At 43.2% G+C, this 21,481-nt stretch overlaps 1 protein-coding gene across 2 annotated transcripts in view; it reads right to left on the bottom strand.

Annotated features, from left to right (window-relative positions):
- Positions 1-479: 479 nt before the first annotated feature.
- The window catches only part of GRID2 (glutamate ionotropic receptor delta type subunit 2), a 570,960-nt gene continuing 549,958 nt past the window's right edge, over positions 480-21,481 (bottom strand). For both annotated transcript variants that reach the window (XM_065634052.1, XM_065634053.1), the window contains 2 exons: positions 4,688-4,928; positions 480-902 (listed from right to left, as the gene is read on the bottom strand). In XM_065634052.1, coding sequence (XP_065490124.1) covers positions 480-902; positions 4,688-4,928 — 664 coding nt within the window. The remainder of the gene's footprint in view (positions 903-4,687; positions 4,929-21,481) is intronic.

The following is a 21,481-nucleotide window of genomic DNA, read 5'->3' as shown; positions in this document are numbered from 1 at the left end:
GCAGAATAGAAGAAAAGGATATAAGTTATTGCAATTATAGTAAAAAAGGCGGTGGGGGAGGAGGAGCGAATGCCCTTTTGTAAAGTAATCCTCAGGGTTTTTCTACGCGCGAATCGCTGCACATTTCCTATATGTAAAGTATATGAAAAGCCTGAAGTAACCAAAACCTAACGTGGTGATCAATCAAAGAATAAGTGATTCAAGTAGTAAAGAGAATAAGGAGAGAAAGAGGAGACCAGACCGAGAAAGCAGAGAAGGAAGAGTTGTTACTAATCATCTTGATTCTTAAATAAAATTTAAAAAAGAAAATAAAAGGAACAGAAAATAACCCCCAAACAAAATAATAAAAAAACCCCCCTCGAAAACAAAAGATAAGGAAACGCAAAAAGGTTACATCCATTGTTAGTCCCACAATATTACAGCTGCTCCTTGCAAAGGGAGTCCTAAAAAAGAAACGGTGAAGAAAGTTGGTCTGATGCTCAGATGGAGGTGCCTCGGTCGGGGTCGCTACCAATATTCAGCCCCAGGGTAGGAGTCGGTTGGTAAGGGATGGATGACATGGTTTTGATGGGGCTTCTAAAAAAGCCGCCGTTGGGTGCCCGGTGCCTGAAAGGGCCAGTCCGGTGCTCGGGGACGCTGCCGAAGGAGAAGCCCGAGGCGGCTTTAGCGGACAGCGTGCGGCTCAGAGTCTGGATCTGCTCGGGTATGAAGGTGGTTGTGGTGATGTGAGTGTTCCTGAAGTCACTGATTTGCTCCAGGGCCTGACGCGTGGGCAAAGTGTCAATGTCCAGCGGGGTCAGGTCAATGGACGAGGTGGAGAACTGTTTATGGGGGCTCTCGTCGTCTGTGCAGAGGCTGTTGACGCGCCTGTGGAGATGCTCCAGGTCGATCTCCTTGTCGTCCTGGGGAAGGAGAAAAACAAGAGGCACCACTCACCATCGCCGTTTGGGCTGGGTGGAAGCTCCACGGTGCGATGAGGACAGCTCGGGAAGCACAACGCACGGTTCACTACGGCTGGCTGCTGGCTGACGGCACCTCCGAACGTCGCCAGCAAACAGCCGCAGCGCCCGGGGCTGGGTGGGCTCAGCCGACCCTCACGCCACAGCTACCTCCGAACCCTGAATCTGTACAATAAACATTCCGAGCGCTGCCGGTAGGTTTCCACCGGGAAAAGCCCGGCTCAGAGCTAGGTGGGCTGGACTAGCAACAGCTGAACGACAGTGAACTTTGTGCCATGAAAGCAAAGCATCATCTCAAAGGCCTGGGACGATGCCCGTTCTTCAACTCCGCAATGAGGATTAAGTTTGAAAGTCACCACGGGAGGCTCTGAGCAACCAGGTTGCCGTCTTGGTCATCCTCTCAGGGCTTAAGGGAGGGCTAAAAACGTCTCAAGCTACTTTTTGCCTTTATAACATAAATTGCAGCACAGAAAAGCTGAACTTCCAGACAAAAATCCAAGCGCTGGTGACTCACTGACATCACACAGAAAGGAGTCCGCCAGGCGATTTTACACTACAACGCCAAAAGAGGAATTCATTCCCACCTACAAAGCAGCAATTCCATAGATTCTGATGGAATTACGCTCTTGTGGCTGAGAAGAGAAGGAGGCCGGGGGTATTTATCATAATATGTCAACCCTCCTCTTACCTCTGTCCCTTTTCCTTCTTACACCTCTCCTCCTAGAGAACTCAGTTAAACAGGCTGGTTTGTTATAATTGAGAATTTAAACGCGCAGAAGTTAAAAAAAAGAGGAGAAAGCCCTGGGTGACGCGATAAGTCTGTATTGTACACGGGTATTTCTACGGAACTGCAACGCTTAATTCGAAGCAGCATTAAGTATACACGTCCAGGGGTATTCCCTCAGCCTGGGGAGCGCAGCTCATTCAGAACAAAAATCGCTTTCAACTAACCTTAAAATTTACCTTAATCTCTGTGAAAGCTACTGGCTCTTCCAGGCCACTAGAAATATCTCTCACTCTAGGACCTCACAGAGGATAATTAGGCAGCCGAGAGATGACGACTTCCAGCCTTGATTACTGCAACTCAACGACTGGCTGGCTCCAGAGCTCCCTGAATCAATGGCAAAACTCCTAGTAAACCAAACGGCCTCGAGATCCCTCCCGTGCCTAGGAATGAAGTCGAGCAGTCCGAAAAAGTCCACACCTAGAACAAACTGCAGGAGTTCATCCACTTAGCAACACGGGTCACCAAAATATCTGCACTGGTGCCACGTCGGACACAGAGCAAAAGAGTTTTACCCTCCTTTTCGGGCAGGGGCAGAAACCGGGGGAAAAGGGGCAGGGAACGGGGCACCAGGGACCTCCCGGGGACTGACCACAGAGGCTTGGGTTTGAGCTCATCGCGGGAGGGGAAAAAACGCAGCGCTCGCTTCTCGGACTTGGCTTTCTGGTCGATAGTTTATTTACACGTGGACATAGACACGGATGCACGTAACAACCACACGGGTGACACCAAAACCACACGCATTCACCGAGCGCTCTCTCCTAAAAACTCGGGAGGATGCAGGAGACCTGGGGCCACGTCACAAGGTAAAGAAGTGCACAGAGGCTCTGTTAGCGCCTGCGAGCCGTGACTGTGTCTCTGAGGGACAGTTCTAAATACTTTTTTTTCTTTTTTTGTTTGGTTGGTTGGGTTTTGGTTTTTCTTTGACCTTTTTAAAAATCAGCTGGGTTTGGTTTTGTATTTAAAAACACGCCAACGCTTTGTAACTTAAAATGCCAATCAGGAAACAATTGGAATTCCATCACTTTTGAGCCTCTAATAAGTTGCTGGAAATATTCCTCTTTCTTCTCTTACAGAGGCGCATTTGGGGCTAGGGTCGGCCCAGTGAAAATATATAAGTGGTGATATTCTCCCACGCTTAGCCCACAACCCAATCTCCACCCAATCCATACGCCAAAACGAGACCCACTCACAGGAAGATTGTGCATCTCTCCAAAACATGATCTTTCCTCTTCTCTCTTGTGTGAGACCAGCAGTGAAATATTCAGCAGTTTTCACACTTAAATTATCATCAGGCTTCAGAGTCAACATCCCATTGAGATTACTGGGGCGGTTCGTACTTCTCTCAGAGAAGTTTAAGGCTGTCTGCAGACCCAGGCAGACAGCATTGAACGGGTCACTTCTGGCACGTTACCGAAATGTTATCTTCGTAACCACAAGACAATTATTTTTTCAGCATAAACGCCACAAACTGGCCCAATCTGACCCCCGACTCTGGACTAGTGGCCTGGAAGAGCCAATGGGTTTCATGGAAGCTAAAATGAATTTTAAGAAAGTTAGTTCAGATGTATTTCTTTGCTGAATGGCCCCCACATCCAGGATAGCGGGGACATCCAGCACACACGTCCACGTCAAACTCGCCTTTGAGCCAAGCTTTTCAAATCAGCGTTGAGATGCAATTTTAACCGCTAAGCTAATGATCACGGAACAAAGATCGAGGAGGCCAAATTATACCATTTGTGGAAAGTATACACTCGATTTTCTCTGCATTTGAAAAACGAAATACAAAATTTATTTATAGTGATATAAAATATCTGTGGTTTTTTTCATTTGTTATTTATCTTTACGTTTAACAGAAGATAAATATGAAGCATGAAGTTCTGAGAGTTTCGGTAAACAACAATCAAGTAAATTTTAGGTTTTCAAAATAATGTACCAATTGAATCTCTATGGTTTCAGTTCCTGAGAAACTCAATTTAAAGACTAGATTTTTTTTTTTTTTTTTTCCATAATGGTCTGGTCCAGATCTTGAGCAAAAAAAAAAAAAAAAGAAAAAGCTTGGGAATTTAAACAGGCAAGAAAAGATTAAATGTATTCTAACATCAGTGCCAATGCTGTTTAATTAGGTAGTGTAATTAATCCTGCCTGATTACACAGCATTAGATTAGCAGGAATAAACACAATGGAGAAACTGCAGAGAAGGTGAAACCACTGCACACGAATTAACAGCAATACCCCACAAGCTACACAGATGTGTCCAGCTACACAGATAGAAAAGTTATAATTGATAGTGCTACATTAAAGTTCATCTTTAGGTCCAGCTTTGGGCATTGCTGCCAAGTACATTTTAACGACTTCTGGTTTCCTAATGTTCTTCTGGTATTTTCTGTCCCGAATCTGAAAAATCTAATGTACCCTTGGTTCCCTGCACTTCAGATTAAGTACTGAGAGCTGAAGTTCGTGGAAGTCTCGAGAGGTTAACATTTCTGAAAATGGGGACAAACTTATTTAAGAAGCTAGCTTCTAATTAAAGGGCTAAACTTTGCAAATCTATTTTGAAAGACTCGGCCACTGAGCTTAGGGGAAATATTTTTCAAGAAGCAGCCAAGAAACTTTGAACTTACTGGTGAGAATTAGCTCTCACCAGTGGGAATAATGAGCTAAATATTGATATATTAATCATGTACTATTCTACAAGTACCAGTTGTGTTTTACTCAGAATAGTTGCATATTTCTACATCATCAATATATATATATTTTCATTCAAGCTTTTCTAGAAAGAACAGCTAAAGAGATTTTGAGGAACGACATTTACCTTAAAAAATCAGGAAAGCTAAAGAAATGTCTCTGAATTTGTTTCCCAACCCTCTCTAATGCTATAAATTCAAGGCAGCAATTTCTAGGGTGCATGAAAATTCCCCAGGAGAAACGGAGGGTCTAATACCTCTTTCGACGGAACCCGGGAGCCTTTCCTTTTATTCCACCACGTTTCCAACATTGCAATGAAACAGGACAGGATAATCCCAGCAGCGAGGATGCAGAAAACGCCTGCAAAACTTTTTATGTCCAGGGCGCCTCCTTTCTGTTTGGTGTCCACGGACGAGTAAAGGTCGCACTGACCGTTCTTCGGCCACCACTTGTGCTTCAGTATGTCCATGTCGCCGTTCTGCTGCAGCTCCAGAATCCTGGGGGAGAAAACACAGAGTCAGGGGTTACGGAGGTGGCACCCAAGGGCGGGAGGATGGAACCCGACTGCTTCCAGCCTTCCCACGTGTCCCAGAAATCCACAAAAACCTGATTTAGCCAGAAGTCTCGAATATGGGTTGCCTGCAAGGCTGAGCATATGGATATCTACGCTCCACTCTGTCTAGAAGGTGGCACACACAAGCCTCTTTCCGCCTTTCAAGACCCTTAATGAAAATGCTTTACTTAATATACCATATTTTCTTAACTGGCTTTCACTACGGACTATGTCAACTGACTTTTGTAGCACATTAGATATTTGACGACGTGTATTTTGCACTTTAATCACTGGAAAATGGAGCCAGGCTCTTCTCGGTGACAACCAGTGATAGGACAAGGGGCGATGGGTGCAAACTGGAACACAGGAGGTTCCATTGAAATTTGAGAAGAAACTTCTTCCCGGTGAGGGTGCCAGAGCCTGGCCCAGGCTGCCCAGGGAGGCTGTGGAGTCTCCTTCTCTGCAGACATCCCAACCCGCCTGGACACCTTCTGTGTAACCTCAGCTGGGTGTTCCTGCTCCGCGGGGGATTGGGCTGGATGAGCTTTCCAGGTCCCTTCCAACCCCCGACATTCTGTGATTCTGTGAAAAGAGACGTTTCAATAAAAAAAAAAAAAAAAAGGTAAATACACTTCAGTTGTACCACAGGTAACCTTATTGTAAACTCATCTTTGTTAGGTTACCTGCTTGCTGCTTTGGAGAGAGAGCAGAACCCAATTAGTTGCAGTCAGTGACGACCTAAACTAATCTTGCTCAATAGGACCGTGGGACCTGCTGGCAAATGATTTCCATGGGGTGGTTCTTTGCTGCGGAATTGAGTTGTCCTCGCACCCACGTACCCAGCCCACTGCCAAAGATTTACTATTTTGCCAGACTTCCTGCGGGACGAACGCTTTGAGAAATGAGAATTTTGTTTGGAAGAAGATTTTCATATTTGGTTCATTGGTTAATCTCAATAAATTCCTGAGGAGAGTGTTTTTTTAAAAACAGCCAGAAGTGACTAGAGTCGCAGCTGGGCGCATCTGGTTACCCAAAACAAAAAAATTCAATGATTACACTTAAAAAGAATAAAACAAGGGGAATGTTTTCTTTCATGTAATAAATTTGTTTTTCATTTTAGCGTGGGAAGGAAAACAATTACTTGTGCAATCATTTGACACAGCATGCAAAAAAATCCAAGCGCACACAAATCAGCAGAGCTCTGGGATGTCGCTACCAGAGACTGTACTGCATTGAAACGGGAAGAGTTGCCTAGGCTATATTTTGAATTTTGAATTGCCTGAAACCCAAGGCCAACTTAGGGAAGCCCCATCCCAAAGCTTCTTGAGCGTCAGCATAAAACAAAACGCTTTTGTGTAAGTTCTTGTAGAGTGATAGAAGATTAATTTTCAATGCCTGATCTCAAATATTTGGCATATATGTTTGTATATTTAGGAATTGCCATGCTATCTTCATGAGGCAGTAACAGAACAACATAGTGGGGCTTATTTCTCCCAGCAGCAGCTCTAATCCCTGTGCAGGGCTATTTTGTTTCTTTTATTCAGCCAGTAATAGAACGAACCATCCAAATGATGGCTCTATTCTCATTAATTAAATGATTCTTCACTTGTCAGTATGATTCCTGATTACACAAGACATCTTTTCAACAATAGGCATTTGCGTGAAGACACCGAACTTTAGCTTGTTCCTTAACAGAGATTTATTCCTAATTGTACTCCTGCTAATTATTGGCAATTTTCTTTATGGATGTAACATCTAAGTTCGATTATTTAAAGGAAAACATAAAAAAGAAGCAGAAACCAGGGACAGTAATTGTATCATTGCATGGAAAAGCTTGAGAAAGGGAAGGCTTAAAATTAAGCCTTGTAAAACCGCAGCTGAAAACAGATGTTGAGAGATAAAATACATATCAAAAGAAATTATTAAGGGCACGAATATGTAACTATATTAACTGCACACAGAGCAAAAGGGAGAACCCGCTTCTGTTAGACTTACAAACACTTTGGTTCCGAATTTACCTGTCAGCGGAACCAAAATAACAGTTAACATATCGAGAAGATTCAACACGTCAACCTGCTCCTAGTTAGGAAACTTCCTATTTTTGCCCACACGATGGCACCCGTTCCATAGAAATAGGGGCTTGTTCCTGCTGGGGGCCCCTACACAAACCTAATCAGACACCCCTTGGGGTGGCGGACACCACAATCAGTTTGATATTTGATTTTTCAAATTTGATAAGTGACTACAATAATTATGAGCTAACTAAATGCTCTGAATGGTAATGATGCGCTAAATGCACTAATTCCAGCAAGTTCTTTTTCTCACAAGCCCTGTATTATTACAACTGAACTTTTCCTCGACAGCCTTCGAGCCTGCGGCATTGGCAAGGAGTAGTATAGCAGTTCGTAAGCCAGTAGTAAGAGTGGTGGAAAGTAGTAAGTAGGGCGCCTGAGGTTCCTGCTGTTTTGAAATATCATACAAAAGAATCCTGTACATTGAAATAATCTGATTTGTCTGAAAAAACCCTGACCTTTAAAACTTGCTTATGGATAGAGTGTGGTCTTAATATATTTTTCTCTAGCAGGCAAACTGTTATAGTAACATTTTTCAAGGCAATGACATAAAGTTATTAAGCGGCGCAAGAGAAAACGTCTGCATGCACTTTAACTAATTTAGCCCTGGATTCACGGTGCCAAGTGACATCTAGTGGATATAAACACAGAAAACTCAACTGCCTGTGGTTTCCAGATCTGACAGCGATGCGAACAAATCCTACCGAATCAATAGGAATAGGGCTGGATTCAACTCGGTAACGACACACTTAGCTGCTCGCAGCGAAATGGAATGACTCCTGCAAAACACCCCCAGATCAAAAAACCCCAACTTGTTATGATAGCGAGGTGTCACAAATGTTACAAAACTGAGACATCTGTGACAAGAGAGGTTTTTTTTGCTCTTGGCCGGCTCAAGGCTTAGATGCCGGAGAGGATGGGGGAAGAGGCATTTCCAGCCACGGGGAGGGAAACGGGGAATAAGGACGGAGAGAGCAAGTAGGACACTCTGGGGGGTTCTTTCCACCTCCTCCCCTGCCAGTGGCACCTCACTGTCTTGCTGAGACGTGTTGAACTTTGATTAGTTTGACCTTATCCTTGGTGCATTGTGGTAGATGCATGTTGATGCTCAAATCCTTGACTTCGATGCTGTCCCCAGTGCCAACAAATATCGCCCTTCCCCGGCTGCCCAACAAATCATATTTGCATCATACTACAGCCATGGACCACCATGAAGCTGCTGAGGAGAGTGAAGGATGCATCTGTATTCATCTACACGAGGAGAATATTCCTGTGCAATTCTGTCTTGCCCAAAAAGCACAGAATAAAGAGAGAAGGAATGGCCAGAAACAAAACTTAGAAGTGTTTGAAGAGCTGATGGGAATGTGTTTATCCAGAACTGGCTGCATGCCAGACGCACTACCCAGTTAGCCATCCCTAGACGTAGGCCTAGAATTAAAAGGGGCACCAGATCGTTGGAAAACACAGCCCAGAGGTGAAGGAGGTGTGGGAAGGTGTAGGGCAGAAGTAGCTGTCCCAGGGTGAAATAGGGGAGCAGCGCGGGGTCGAGTGGACCGAGGCCATGGCAGAACTTGCAAGATGAGCAAAGTACCCGGAGACAGAGAGATCATTGCTATTCCAGCCCTCCCTTCCACTATAGGGCCTCACATCTGTAAACAAACACGCCGGTTTCGAAGAGACTGTTTTCTGTTGTGGGGTTGTTTTTTGGGGGTTTTTTTTGGCCAGCATTTTAATGAGCTGCCAATCACAAGCTCCGCGAGAGGGAATTTTTCACGCCAGCCAAACGCGGCTCGGGCTGCCAGACGAGAAGAGGCTGCGCCCCCCGTCCACCCATTCCCACCACTTAACCCAGAAGAAGAGCGCCCCTGGGTCCAGCTGCAAAGCCTGTTTGCTGGCAGGGACTCCGTGCAGATTGAAACCCGACTAACTTGTGCCTCGCAAGGTCGCCTTCTGATCTGCCCTTCAGCATCCCGCTGCTATCGCCGGGGAGCCCGTGCACAGAAACAAGGACAAGCAGCTCACCTTCCAGACAAGACAGAAGCAGCCATGGTAAAACCAGACCTGATGTTCAGCACTAAGGATGTGCACATCAAACAATACGAAAAGAGAGAAAGCAGCCAACCGCCCGTTGTGCTCAGCAATAAACCATTAGCTTCAGAAGACGCAGCTCTCGTGACAGGGAACCTAGAAATCAGTATCACTTCACTCAACGTAGTGAACTTTTTACTCAAATCTGTTAAACTTACATGGCCGCTCTCAAATACAAAAGGCTAAACTTAGATGAAACAGCATCTACAGTAAGAAATGAGGTATTAATTATATCTGTAACTGTGGTAGAATTTTATAAGGTAGGCTCTGTAATCGTTTTATTCAAGCCACATAGTTTTGCTGAACACGTAACAATTCAGAAACCTGGATAAAGACAAAAATCAAGTTATTGAAGATTTCTGCTTACTTTTAACATAGAAAAAGTTGAGGTGAGCTTAACTGGCCCTTAACCATGCAGATCTTTCCTGCTCAGGAGAGCACAGTGAAGAAAGTATTAGTACCTATTTATAAATCCTAAATGACAAGAGAACATCTACAGACAGTGGCATAAACATCATGAGTTCATTAAACTCAGTGTTGTTATGGTAAACTAATTAATTCATTATGGCATGTCACGGTAGGCCGCCAACCTTATTAAAACAAATAAATGTACTTTCAAGGTATATTGGTTCCTGTGCACTACCTGTACTCCAGTCCTCTTTTAGAAAATTACTTGAAAAATGCCAGTTACTAAGCTTTATAAAAAATTCAATACGTCATGGCCACATGAATGCCTGAGGCATAATTTTCCTCTTGCTTTCCTTACCATAAACCAAAAGCAAGCCACACCAGATGCAGTCATAAATGACATTTTGACTACACCAGGAGACAGGATGGTTACAGACACACAACTTGAGACTTGAAAAAAGTACTTCAGTTTGAGTTTGTGTTGTTTTTTTTTTTTCTTTTTTTCTTTTTTTGAGTGAGGTGCAAATGGGCACTTGAGTCAATTGCTATTTAACCTAGTCCATTGGCAAGAGGTTTTGAATGCAAAGTGATAAATTAAACATCAAAGTTTTCATCAAGAAAACACCACAATGAAACATTTAAATGTTTGTATATTCTTTTAGGGAAAAATATTAAAAAAGAAATCAGATCATAAGGAATAACTTTAATCTCTTTAGACCATCCTGCTGATATCCTGTAGGAAGGATAAATAAACAAGGAGTTCACTGAACCTGACCTAGCGCTGAATGAATATGAAAGCCTCATCTTCAGCTAAGAAGCCATTACATGAGAAATCAAATTACCAACACGATTAATCCTAAGAGTTGTGGTGACCAGCAAACTTTAATTTCCATATATATTGTATATGTTTATGCTACCATTAAAGTCAAGCAGTCATTACAGCTTCAACAATATGTTCTCTGCTAATATCGAAGTTGGGCTCCAATGAATTGATAACAGGCAGAATTCTTGTACAAATTACCTACACCCGCATTTGAGAAACAGAAGACACATCAGTTCCATTAAGTCCTGTCAACTGATAGTCTAGAACAACTCATTTTTAAAGTAAGACATCTAGGTGGCACTTGCATATTTGACATTTATTTGCTATTTACGTAAGCAAAGATGGGAAAATCTATAGCTGATGATTCTCTCAGATTTTTAAACTGTCTGTCCAGTGTTTTTTTAAAGCCCTTAAAAATGAAAATCAAAACCTTCAAAGTGTTTTTAGATAGTGTTTAAATGAATGATTTACATAGGTTGATACAAATATCATCATTTGGATGGTAAAGAACCTAAATCAATAGTTTAAAGCTATTTCCAGGGTGAACAGAGTTGTTGATAGAAGCTAGACAGATAAATACAGAGTCTGAAGATCAAATCACAGTAATACGCTTTGTGTCTGAAATTTGACATTTAAAAATATCTCAAAGGCTTTTATCTCCTGGGTACTTGGTTACAGTACTGAAAGCTTCCCAGATCCACTCCCATCCAGGGTTTTAAACACATTGGGGCTTGAAACAAGTACTTCCGAACATGAACACTGCACTAACCAACCTTATAGATTAATATTAAACTGGGGAGAGAGAGCTCCAAACAACCCTTTGGACACTGGAAGTGAAAACATTGAAGGTACCCTACACGATATATCAGTGCTTCAAAATTGAAGTAGCTACTTTGATTTGTTCTCCTAAGCAAAGACGCTTCATAGAAGAACCATTTCTAGAGACGCCCCCCAAATAATTTTTTTTCTTTAAAGCCTTTCTCAAGTCATACTAATGAACACTCTTCGAATGCACACGGCAGTACAGTGGCTATCTGGGGAATTGCCGAGGAAATTACGACAGTCCCTGCCAAATTTACACAAAGCAATGAAGAGAGAATTTGACCATCCTTAAAAAAATTTAAATATATATATCACATGAAATCTTGCAGCTTACTGACAGATTTTGAAGACAGACCATCTTTCACTGCCCTCGCAGGACTGACCGTGGCACAGAGGGGTGAAGAAACCCTCCCGGGGGTTACAAAAGTTAATAACTGATGGTTTATTGCCCCCCTTCCACTGCCGCGTGTGTCCTGCAGGGGCTGCGCTCTGCTCTGCACGACAGCAATTCAGGGCTTTGAGCAGCACGGTGTCTACCGGCGGATCAGCTACAGGAGATTTCCACATTACAGAGAAGCGCCTCGGTAAGAACTGAGTGCCATTCAATCCGGATGACAATCTGCGGGAGGACGGAGTGTTTATCCTGTTAATAAAGGCATCTCCCTGCTAATGCTGCGGTTCTTCGAGAGCAGCGGTCAGCGAGCTTGGCTGGATCCTCGTCTCCCAAACTTCACCTAATCACGTCCTCCGGTCCCTTCTGCATCGCGATAAACTTGTTCACGTGCATAATGGTATTTTTTTTGGCCTCTATTTCAGTGCTTTGGAACAAGGCAGCACAATCCAGACCTACCGTTACTTTCGCAGAAGGGATTGGCAGGAGAATCTGAAGCTTTAAATTTCACCTCGTATCTTTTTTTTTCCCTCGAATCTAAGCCCATATGATTCACGCAAGCTTGAGGGATGCCTTTTCCATGCAAAACCAACTTTGTTAGGCAAAATATACACACAGCAAAGCCACCAGAATCCCTAAGTCTTCTGGCAGAAATCTCAGCGCGGGCAGAAGCAGGAGGAAATAACTACTTTTCTTTGCAACCCATCCAACCAGGTCAGAACTGAGACTTTTTCATGGAGTAGGAAGAGTAAATTAGAGATTAAAGCTAACTAGAGTAAGTTCTTGCCATCTAGATAGAACATGCCCTTCTTATGCCCTATATTTCTAATATTTCATATTGGAGTGGCCAATGATTACATTCAACAGCAAACGTACATAAGCGTAAGTTAGAAATAATGCAAACTGGAGAAGTTTCAAGGAGTAACTTTAATCTTAATTTTTAAATTGAATGTTTAAATAATTAAATCAACTTCCTGACAGAGAAATAGTACAGGTTGATTTCTTTTTTAACTTCTGAATTATTTTAAAGCAGTTGACATTTTCTAAGAAAATTCAGTGGTTTTCACAAGGAATTCTACCTTCTTTCACTGTGTATCTTGTTTATCAAAGTCCACACGGTTAAACAAAGCAATTTTCTTACATTCTGTTCTTAAAAGTAAGCAACGCAATTTCTGTATTTAGTTCTTCAGTCTTAGAGTCCTTAATTATTTCTCGGTGTTTGGGAGGTTTCTGTGGTTTTAGAAAGGTGTGGGTTTTTTTTTTTCCCCTTCATTCTCCCCATTCTATTCATTACTGACCTGAAGATTATGCTCCATTCAGCTCAGGGGAATAGGAGACATGAAACATAAGCTTGCATAGCAATAACAGCATACATAATTTCTATCTTAAAAGTGTTTTACAACTTGACCAACCGAATCTGCAATTACGGAGGTGCCTTGAAGCAAAAATCTTTCATAGTCAGACCGGGCAACGGGCACACTTACCCTCTGTTATTGTACCTGCTGCCATTTCTTTTACAAAATGATTAATCCCACTTGCAGTTAAGCAATTTTTCAAGATCAAGGGCACGAGGTCAAACCCTGTGGTTTCTTTTCGACAGCACAAAGACACAAACTCCTTCTCCTGCCGGCAACAGATCTGAGATCTGGACAAGGGCTCCCGTTTGGTGACAACCAGATCCCATCAGAGAGTCTCCCCAGCAAGACCTGCCATGGGCAAAAGTAGGTTTTGGAGGGAAGACATAAGGCAAAGGGAGCCATATAAAAAGAAAGATAAGGTCTCCCAGGTTTAGGGGAAGAATCAAGACTATCCCGACTTCTCTTGAAAAGGTGACCGGCAGGAGAGATGGGCACACGGATATTCCCAGCCCTAATTTCCCATTTCCAGAAATTGAAAGTTTATTTGTGGGAGGGCAAAGGAGGATTATTAACGGATTCTTATTTTTACCCAGCCAGTTCACCTGTCTCTATCCCTGTGTCAGGCTGAAAAATTAGGATTCCGCTGAATGGCCCTGTCGCCACGCTGCAAATTCACAGCTGCAGAAGATGACACACAGTAAATCACTGTCCTCTCACTGAGATCTGCCATAAATAATGCCACAGGAGTTCTCCCCCAGCTGCCTGCAACTGCTGGGAGCAGAGCTGTAACATGGCCCCCAGGTAGGCAATGGAAAGAAGGTAAAACAGAGCAGTCTGAAAAATAAGATCCTGGCATTTATCATCACATTAACTTGTAAGCCTTTCAAAATATTTGTCTCTTCTTTCCCACAGGAGAATTTCTATAAGCAAGTTGTCATAACTTCAGACGAATTTCAGGAACGTGCTATGTTAATTCCCTAAAAGTACCTAATCTTAAAAGTATTTTCATTAACAGCAAGTATTATCACTCTGCTTTTACAGAGGATAAAGCTGAGGCAGAGACTGTGAGGCAGGTACGGCAAGATGAGACCTCAGGTGAGCAGTGGCTGAACCTGGTCCCTGCTCTCTCTGCTAGATCAGAGTGGCACTGGTGGCCAGGGATAAAAGAGGGCAATGGAAGACTCTTCTTGACATTCCCAGCAAAGCCACAACATCTACCAGCCCGACCTGGCACCACCTCTCCCCTGAAACTCCGCACCATTCACAGCTTGCGTCACATGCCATCCTTAACTACAGGGTTTTTTTCACCTAATTTGGGACAGACCTTGCAAATACATGCAGATACTTCTCTCCCAGGGAGCACTTGACTGAAGAGAGAGGCCGAGGATATGTGTTGCAGTGCACGCCAGGGGAGGTTTAGATTGGATATCAGGAAAAAATTCTTCACTAACAGGGCTGTGGGGCATTGGAACAGGCTGCCCAGGGCAGTGGTGAAGTCACCATCCCTGCAGGGGCTTAAAAGGCGTTTAAACGAGGTTCTTAGGGACATGGTTTAGTGCCAGAGTTGGGTTAGGTTATGGTTGGGCTCGATCTCTTCCAACTGAAATGACTCTACGATTCTATGATCTCCTGGACGCCGCCTGCAGCTGGGGGTAAACGGCAAAAAACCTCAGGTCATCTCAGATTCATTCCTCTCGTGCTTGGCAAAAAGTGGGAGCAGAGGCTTTTTGCAGTGCCCTCATGCTGCTCTAAGATTCATATAACTACGATCGACTACATAAACCCGGTTTAATTAGGATTTTGCTAATCACCAAGCATCTGGGTAAAGTTTCCCTTGAATATTGTTCTAGCCAGCATGGAAGGAAAGTGGATTTGCCAGAGTCCTGTAAATACCATTTTTTTAATAAAGATGTGCCTAACCTCTGAGAATTGGTTAAAAAAACCAACCAACCAACCAACCGAAAAACCAAAACCACTTCAGAAACACTCAGATACAGCTGCGATTGACTGTGGAGATAGTGATGCTAGAGAGAGCCTTCCATGGAGATTGCTATGTGAATATTTAGGGCTACGCAGATTCCAGGGAGGTTTTTGGTTAAGACTAGTTTCTAATTCTGATTTCAATTATAAACTAAGAAGATTTTTTTTTTTTCCTTTCAGTCCTCCCTTTTTGGTCGGGCTTCAGGTCAAATCGGATATTACGGCCAGACTTCTCAGAGAGAAAGATATACACGCAGAACGTAGGCAAACTGGGCTCCCACCCTGTTTGCCCAATTCACAGCAAGGACTGAGAGCCAGAACTCCTTCGCAATGGGGATTACCAGGTAGAGAAGTTACACCAGAGACAGTGATAAGAGACTTACCCCTGCAAGTAAATCTCTAGTTTAGGAAGCTACTGCAGGGTGCAGGAAAATCAGATATAGGAACCTGCCTGCATAAAGGAGAGCTGTAAGCCTCTGGAAAAAACAGATACTGAAGCTTAAGTTTCGTCTTATTCCCCACCCTCCGTGAAACAGAATTTTTGCTTTCCAGCCAGCTCTTCCAAAAACTGGAATTAGATACCCAGCACAGCGTTTCTCTGCTGGAAAGGGCCACCTTGAGCTGTATTGCTGTTGGACCAGAGCCCACACCAGCCGCTCCGCACCCTCCCTGGCACGAGGAGGACGCGGATCAAAAAAGGCAAAGCTCGCCCACGCTGCCTGCTCAAGAAAAGCTCTTTATACCCGTCAGAAAGATTACGGAGGGACGACAGAAGTCAGAGCAAACACTCCGCGCCTCCCGACACGTACCTTCTGGCCATTCCCATCTCCCAGGACGAGCAGAGCAGCCAGAGACACCCCAACCAGCGACCCATCGAGCACGGGGCCACGAACCAACACCTCTTGCCTGTAATCACGGGCTGTGTCTTTTTTTTATTGTGTAATTCCGACTACAGGTGAAGGGGGTCAAAGAAAATGGAACCAGCTGCAAAGCAGGACAGCAACTTGTGTAACAGGGCGTATTTTGTTTTAATGCCACCGCCGACAGAGGGGAAACCCAGGCCAGGCAGGCCAGCACAGAAAGCTTTTGCAGGCAAAAAGATACTTACACTAGCTAATTCTCTTCCTACACCCATTTTACTTTAGAGCCACAACACTGACTAAACAGTTGGTTCTTGTTCACATCTACAAGAGGAATCAGGTTTTACTTATTTTCCTGACAGATGAGCTCCTCAAGACTGTGCGCATATTTGCAAATTGAATTAATAGTTCATATTTAATATTTAAAACTTATTTTTAGTGCAAGCCTTGTGTTTCACCAGGTTTCAAGTGAAGCCCTGTAGAGTTAAGAACTGAGTTCAGAATTACTGCTTGCATGTTGTTTCTTTTTCTTAAATAAATAAAGCGAAGAATAAATCCCAGGTGAAGACTTACTAGCTGATGGGGGGTTTCAGTAGAAAAAGAGATTCACGTTTCATTTAAAAATAATTTTGGGGATGCATTATATTTTCAGGTTTCTCTTTGGTAATTTTTGTTCAGAGGACATGAGCCTGTTCTGCATTTGGCATTATTTTTATTACCTGTCTTCCCAGTCCGGTGCATGGCCCGGGGGCTAGGAGGAGACTTTACTGGATTACAGTGATTTCTGGGACGTTTCAGCCTTGTTTACCTGCTCAGACTTTGAAGTCAGGGGAAGGAGGGCTCTGCTTGCAAGGGAGAGATTTAACATCAGAGCATTGCCTGAAGCCTTCTGTCCAGAAAACACATGGAGAAACCTCCACGCTCCTCGGACAGGCCGACCCTTTGCATCGGCAGCATTTTCAGTTCTTGTAACAGAGCCTTTTCGCTGAAAAAGGCCAGTGAAAATTTCAGGTTTGCATTTCATAAGCTGTTCACAGCTTGCAGCCTGCCTCGCGATGAGGGAGAACTGCCACGGCGTCGCTCTAAGCAGCTTAAAAAACACAGAGCCAAATGAAAAACGTGTTTTCTTTTCTTTAAATGTAACCCTTCTGAAAAACTCATACGTGTTATTTGGGGCTCTGATTCACAATTTTGGGATATGCAGTGCTTTAGACCTTCACCAGCTCTCTTCAGCCTGCGAACGACTGGATGAAACACGCTCCTCCTTGCCTCATCATATTACTTGACCTCTGCATTATAGGTCGCAGATTAAAAAGGAGGCAAAATAGCGCCTGATTCTCTGTCAAGGAGATTTTGACCTTCCGTGCCTTTTTGGAGCTGCTCTCCGCAACTAAATGTTCAGGGTCATCAAGCTGATGGACCTCATTTGGCTGGAGAAGGACCGGGGACAACATGGGTAAGTAGCCAAGGAAAGCAAACTGGCTGATTTTATAGTAAAAACTGGCTCGGTAAATCACGTGTGAAGTCTTTTATGACAGTCTGATAAAACAGACTTACCTGGGAAGTGGCACCGGAGAGACAGGTGCTCGTGTGCTCCACAGAGACATGTAAAAATGGCACAAAGCTTGTTAGTCACGGGGCCTTAAAATGCAATGAATTTAATTTCGTTTCATACTGACACACAGTTTATAACATCAGTACCTTATCTTCCAAGCTGAGAATTTCAGGCAACGTTTTCCAAAGCAGCTAAATAATATGAGCATCTCAGGATTTTGCAAAAATAGACCATAATTTTGGCTAATTTTACCTTTCTTGCTACGTTATATACAGCGGCCATAAAAGTCCACCCCAGTCCATCTCCAGGCACCAGGACAAGCCCTGCCCATCACTGAACCACTACTGAATTTTCCCTTACGTGACTGCATCTTAGACACGACTATATTCACGACGTGTCGATCTTGCGTGTCGTTATATCGCAGCAGGTGGAGCGGCAGCAGCTTTGGGGAACGCCAGCGCCTCAAAAGGGGTGCAACCGGGTTGCAAGGAGCACGCGTTGCAAGGTTTTCTCCTGTGCAGATGCTGGTACGACCCGAAATCTCAGCGCGGGCATTGAGACCACCAGACGCGTGCGCGTGGCCGTGTCAGAGCAGGGCGGCGCGCAAATTCCATCATCTTTACGGAGCACGCGATCCTGCCCAGGGCAGCCAAGCGGCAAAGCTATTTTTCCTCTTGTAATTACTTACAACAGCGCTGCTTAACCCGAGCAGCCCCGGCCCCCTCCCCATCCCGCCCTGTGGAAATGCTGTGAACGGCAAATAGAGTGTGAAGCCCCCACCTCACCTCAGGAGCCATCAAGTATGGTAAGGTACAAAGAGCTCTTAATTAGGCTTAGAGGAGCAATTTAAACGGAAGAAGCTTTCGAGAGGCGCTGAGAGAGGTCCCTGTCTCGTAGCGCTCGTACAACATGAGCGCCGGGTCATTACTGACCTTGACAGAAAATACAGGATGAATCCACAGCTCCCTCTTGGTTCCCAGGGGCAGATGGGAAGAACAGCCATACGAAGCTGTACTTACGCTGTCAAATTTTCCTCCAACATACGGCACCGGGCAGAGATAAAAGCGATGCAGCCATGGCTATGTCGCTTAGCTCGACGCCTTATGGTTTGCATCTGATACGACACTTCTTCACAAAAGGTCTCCTCATTAAGCATGGAGACCACAGCCTTTCAAACCTGGTGTCTTTCATATTCACTAGATTATTATCTGTATCCAGCAAAAATATCTCCCAGCTGACTCATTCTGGCAGCCAGCAGTTGCTCCGTTTTTCTTATTAGCACCCTGTAAAAGCCTTCCCAACATGTATAATTTCAAAAACTTAATAGTTGAAAAGAAAAAAAAAAAAAAAAAACTAGCTAGAAAAAATAAAAGACAAGCACAGAAAAAAATCATTATCTTAATTACAGAGCAGTTTTGTCCTTTAATGGGAACGTAATTTTTTTCATAAGATACCGTTGCTCTAATGGAGAATGCACTTTAAATAGGAGCGCAGTTCGTACACTGCACTGAACTTCTAACCCTTCGCATCTTCTATTTACTGCATTTCAGAAATAGCAGAAACAGGATTTCCACCTTCATCGGGGACAGACAATTTCAAGCGCGGTGCTGTGCAGAGAAAGTGCAACTCCTGAACTAACAAGAGGAGTTCAGCCCAAAAGTCTTTTTCCACTGAATTTTCAAGGATGAGGTTTTCCTCTCAGGAGTCCACTTCAAGTTCAGAAGATGAGTTATGACAAGGACACTTCCTTTTCTGTTAAGAATGTGTGACCCACCATAGACTCCTTCTTGATACGGACAAACCATAATGTTTTATTTCTGATCCTAAGCACTGCTTGGGAAAGTAGTTGCAATGCTATATATAGTGCAACATCAATAGGAAATCTAAATATTCCATGCAAATGTCAAGACACATACTAAATATTATGATCCTTCACAATGCAGAGAGTCAAACACAACAATGAAGGCAGGATTTACTGTTCGCGGTCCAAATACATAAGCCACCACTAATTCAAGTGTTGCCAGTAGCTGATCTGCTTTGTGCAGAAAAATTACAGCAATGCAAGCAGAGCTTTCAAAAAAATACTTGAAAATATAGTGCTGCAATGGTAAAACAAAAACTCCAAATTGTATTTTCAGCACCCAGCTTGGCATATATAATTACTCATTTTCAAGAAGGCAGTTTGGCTCAATTTTTCATAATTTTAATTTGATATTTCTTATTCGTCATGGCGGCTTGGGGAACGCCAGTTAAAATCGGAATGGTCACATTTGCAATTCTTTTTGTTCAAACAGAGCTGCTCATACTCGTGATTCCCGCTTTTGTTCATGCACTTGCAATCACGGCTTTCTCGCAACATTTTTTTCCTATGGATGGGTGTAATAGTTCTGAACATTACCATCTGCAGGAGACGAGCTGGCTCCGTGTTAAAGATTCAGAAGTAATAGCCAAGCCATACAGATTCAGTTCTCCGTCAGGGAACAGCCGCCCTGTGCTCTCATATAGGAAAGCCTGATTTGCAACTTGGTTCAAGAGGAGGCAAAATAATGCAAAGTACAAATCTATCTTTTATTCTGAGCTGCCAGGGAAAAATACATTTCCTCTACAAAAATGTAATTCCTTTCAGAGTTTCTACATCCTCATTCAAATACAATGAATAACCAACAGGCGCTATATATACTCTGCTGTCTTGATTCATAAATATCGTTATGGAAAGTGTTTCTGCAAAAGAACTTTGTCTAAGGGATACTGCAAAGCTTGACTCTCAATTCTAGAAATCTGGATTCAAACTTTGGAGCTTAAAATGAGGTCTGTATAATGTTGACATAAATTACTTCTTTCTGTACTAGAATAACTTCACAACGTATATCTCCAAAACAGAGAAGACAGTCTCTTAAATCATGAATCAAGGCTGGACATTCTTCCTTTAGGCAAAAAAATCTAAGTTTTGACAATAAGTAACGCTGATTTTAGAAATTAAAATATGCCATCAAACTTTAAGGCTATTGAGGCTAGAAAGGCTCATCATCACAGCCTGGTCTCCTGCAGAAGAGAGAGGAGGAGAGAAAGACCATTCCGCCCACAGCTCCCCATGCAAGCCCAGCTGGCGCTAGAGCAAAGGCACATCTTTCTGAAACATAAGTTTTAAAATCCCTAACTAACAGAAAATCTTTCGTGCCCCCTCTTCCCTGCCCGTGGAATTGTTCCGAAACTTAATTATCATCGGTCAAAAGAAAAACACAAACCAAAAACCACCCAACCTGTCGAGCTTTAATTCATGACTGAGTTCATCTGGCTTCAATTTCCAACCTTGAGACTTTGCTGTGCTTTTCTGTTCTAGATTAGAGTACTCTGGTATCAGAATTGTCTTCCCACATAATCATGCAATAATCACACCACAACTGATCACCTTTTCTTCCTCATTTTGATAAGCAGAATAGCTTGAGCTTCTAGCATCTTTCATGGCAAGTCATGTTTCTCAGATCCCAGACTGCTTGTATAGCTGGGAATTTTTATGGTGTCTCTGTACCAGAAATTAACTTAGTATTAATGACCAATAAAAATCTCACCAGTGTTGCACACAGAAACGAGTCCTTTTTGCCTGCTCAGTAGTGTCCAACTTGCATATTCAATTCCCATTATTTCTCCTTAGGACTCTCCAAATAATTTTAGGGGCTGTTTGTAATAGAAAAAGATTATTTAATCTCGCCTAGAGTAAAATGCTTTGTTCCAGACTTAGGCATCTAAGAACTTTCATTTTTTTTAAAGTGAAATGAAACACAATTACATATAAAAGTAATTCAGAACAGAAAAACTGTTATCCACATTTTTATGCCAATATTTAACATTATTTTGTGGGCCCAATTTCTGAAAGAGAAAGACATTTATGTCACCAGCTCAGCATGCTTTGTCTGCTCTTTTCGCTCCTGAAATCATCTCAACAATTTCACGACTTCTACGAGGGCTGATGTGGGTTAAGGCAAACTGCAAAACCAGGACACGACGACTACAAAGGTCTCGTTTTCCATGCAGTTTATTCCACTTCGGAGTGAACCAAGTTAAGTAAGAACACTGTACTCATTTTTCTGAGAAATAACGTTTACACGCCCCGTTATTTAGACGGAGGTGGATTGAATGCAG

Source organism: Caloenas nicobarica, chromosome 4, assembly GCF_036013445.1.
Source record: "Caloenas nicobarica isolate bCalNic1 chromosome 4, bCalNic1.hap1, whole genome shotgun sequence".
Classification (NCBI taxonomy): Eukaryota; Metazoa; Chordata; class Aves; order Columbiformes; family Columbidae; genus Caloenas; species Caloenas nicobarica.
The sequence above is the reverse complement of the archived record's forward strand: the minus strand, read 5'-3'. Positions and strand labels throughout refer to the sequence as shown.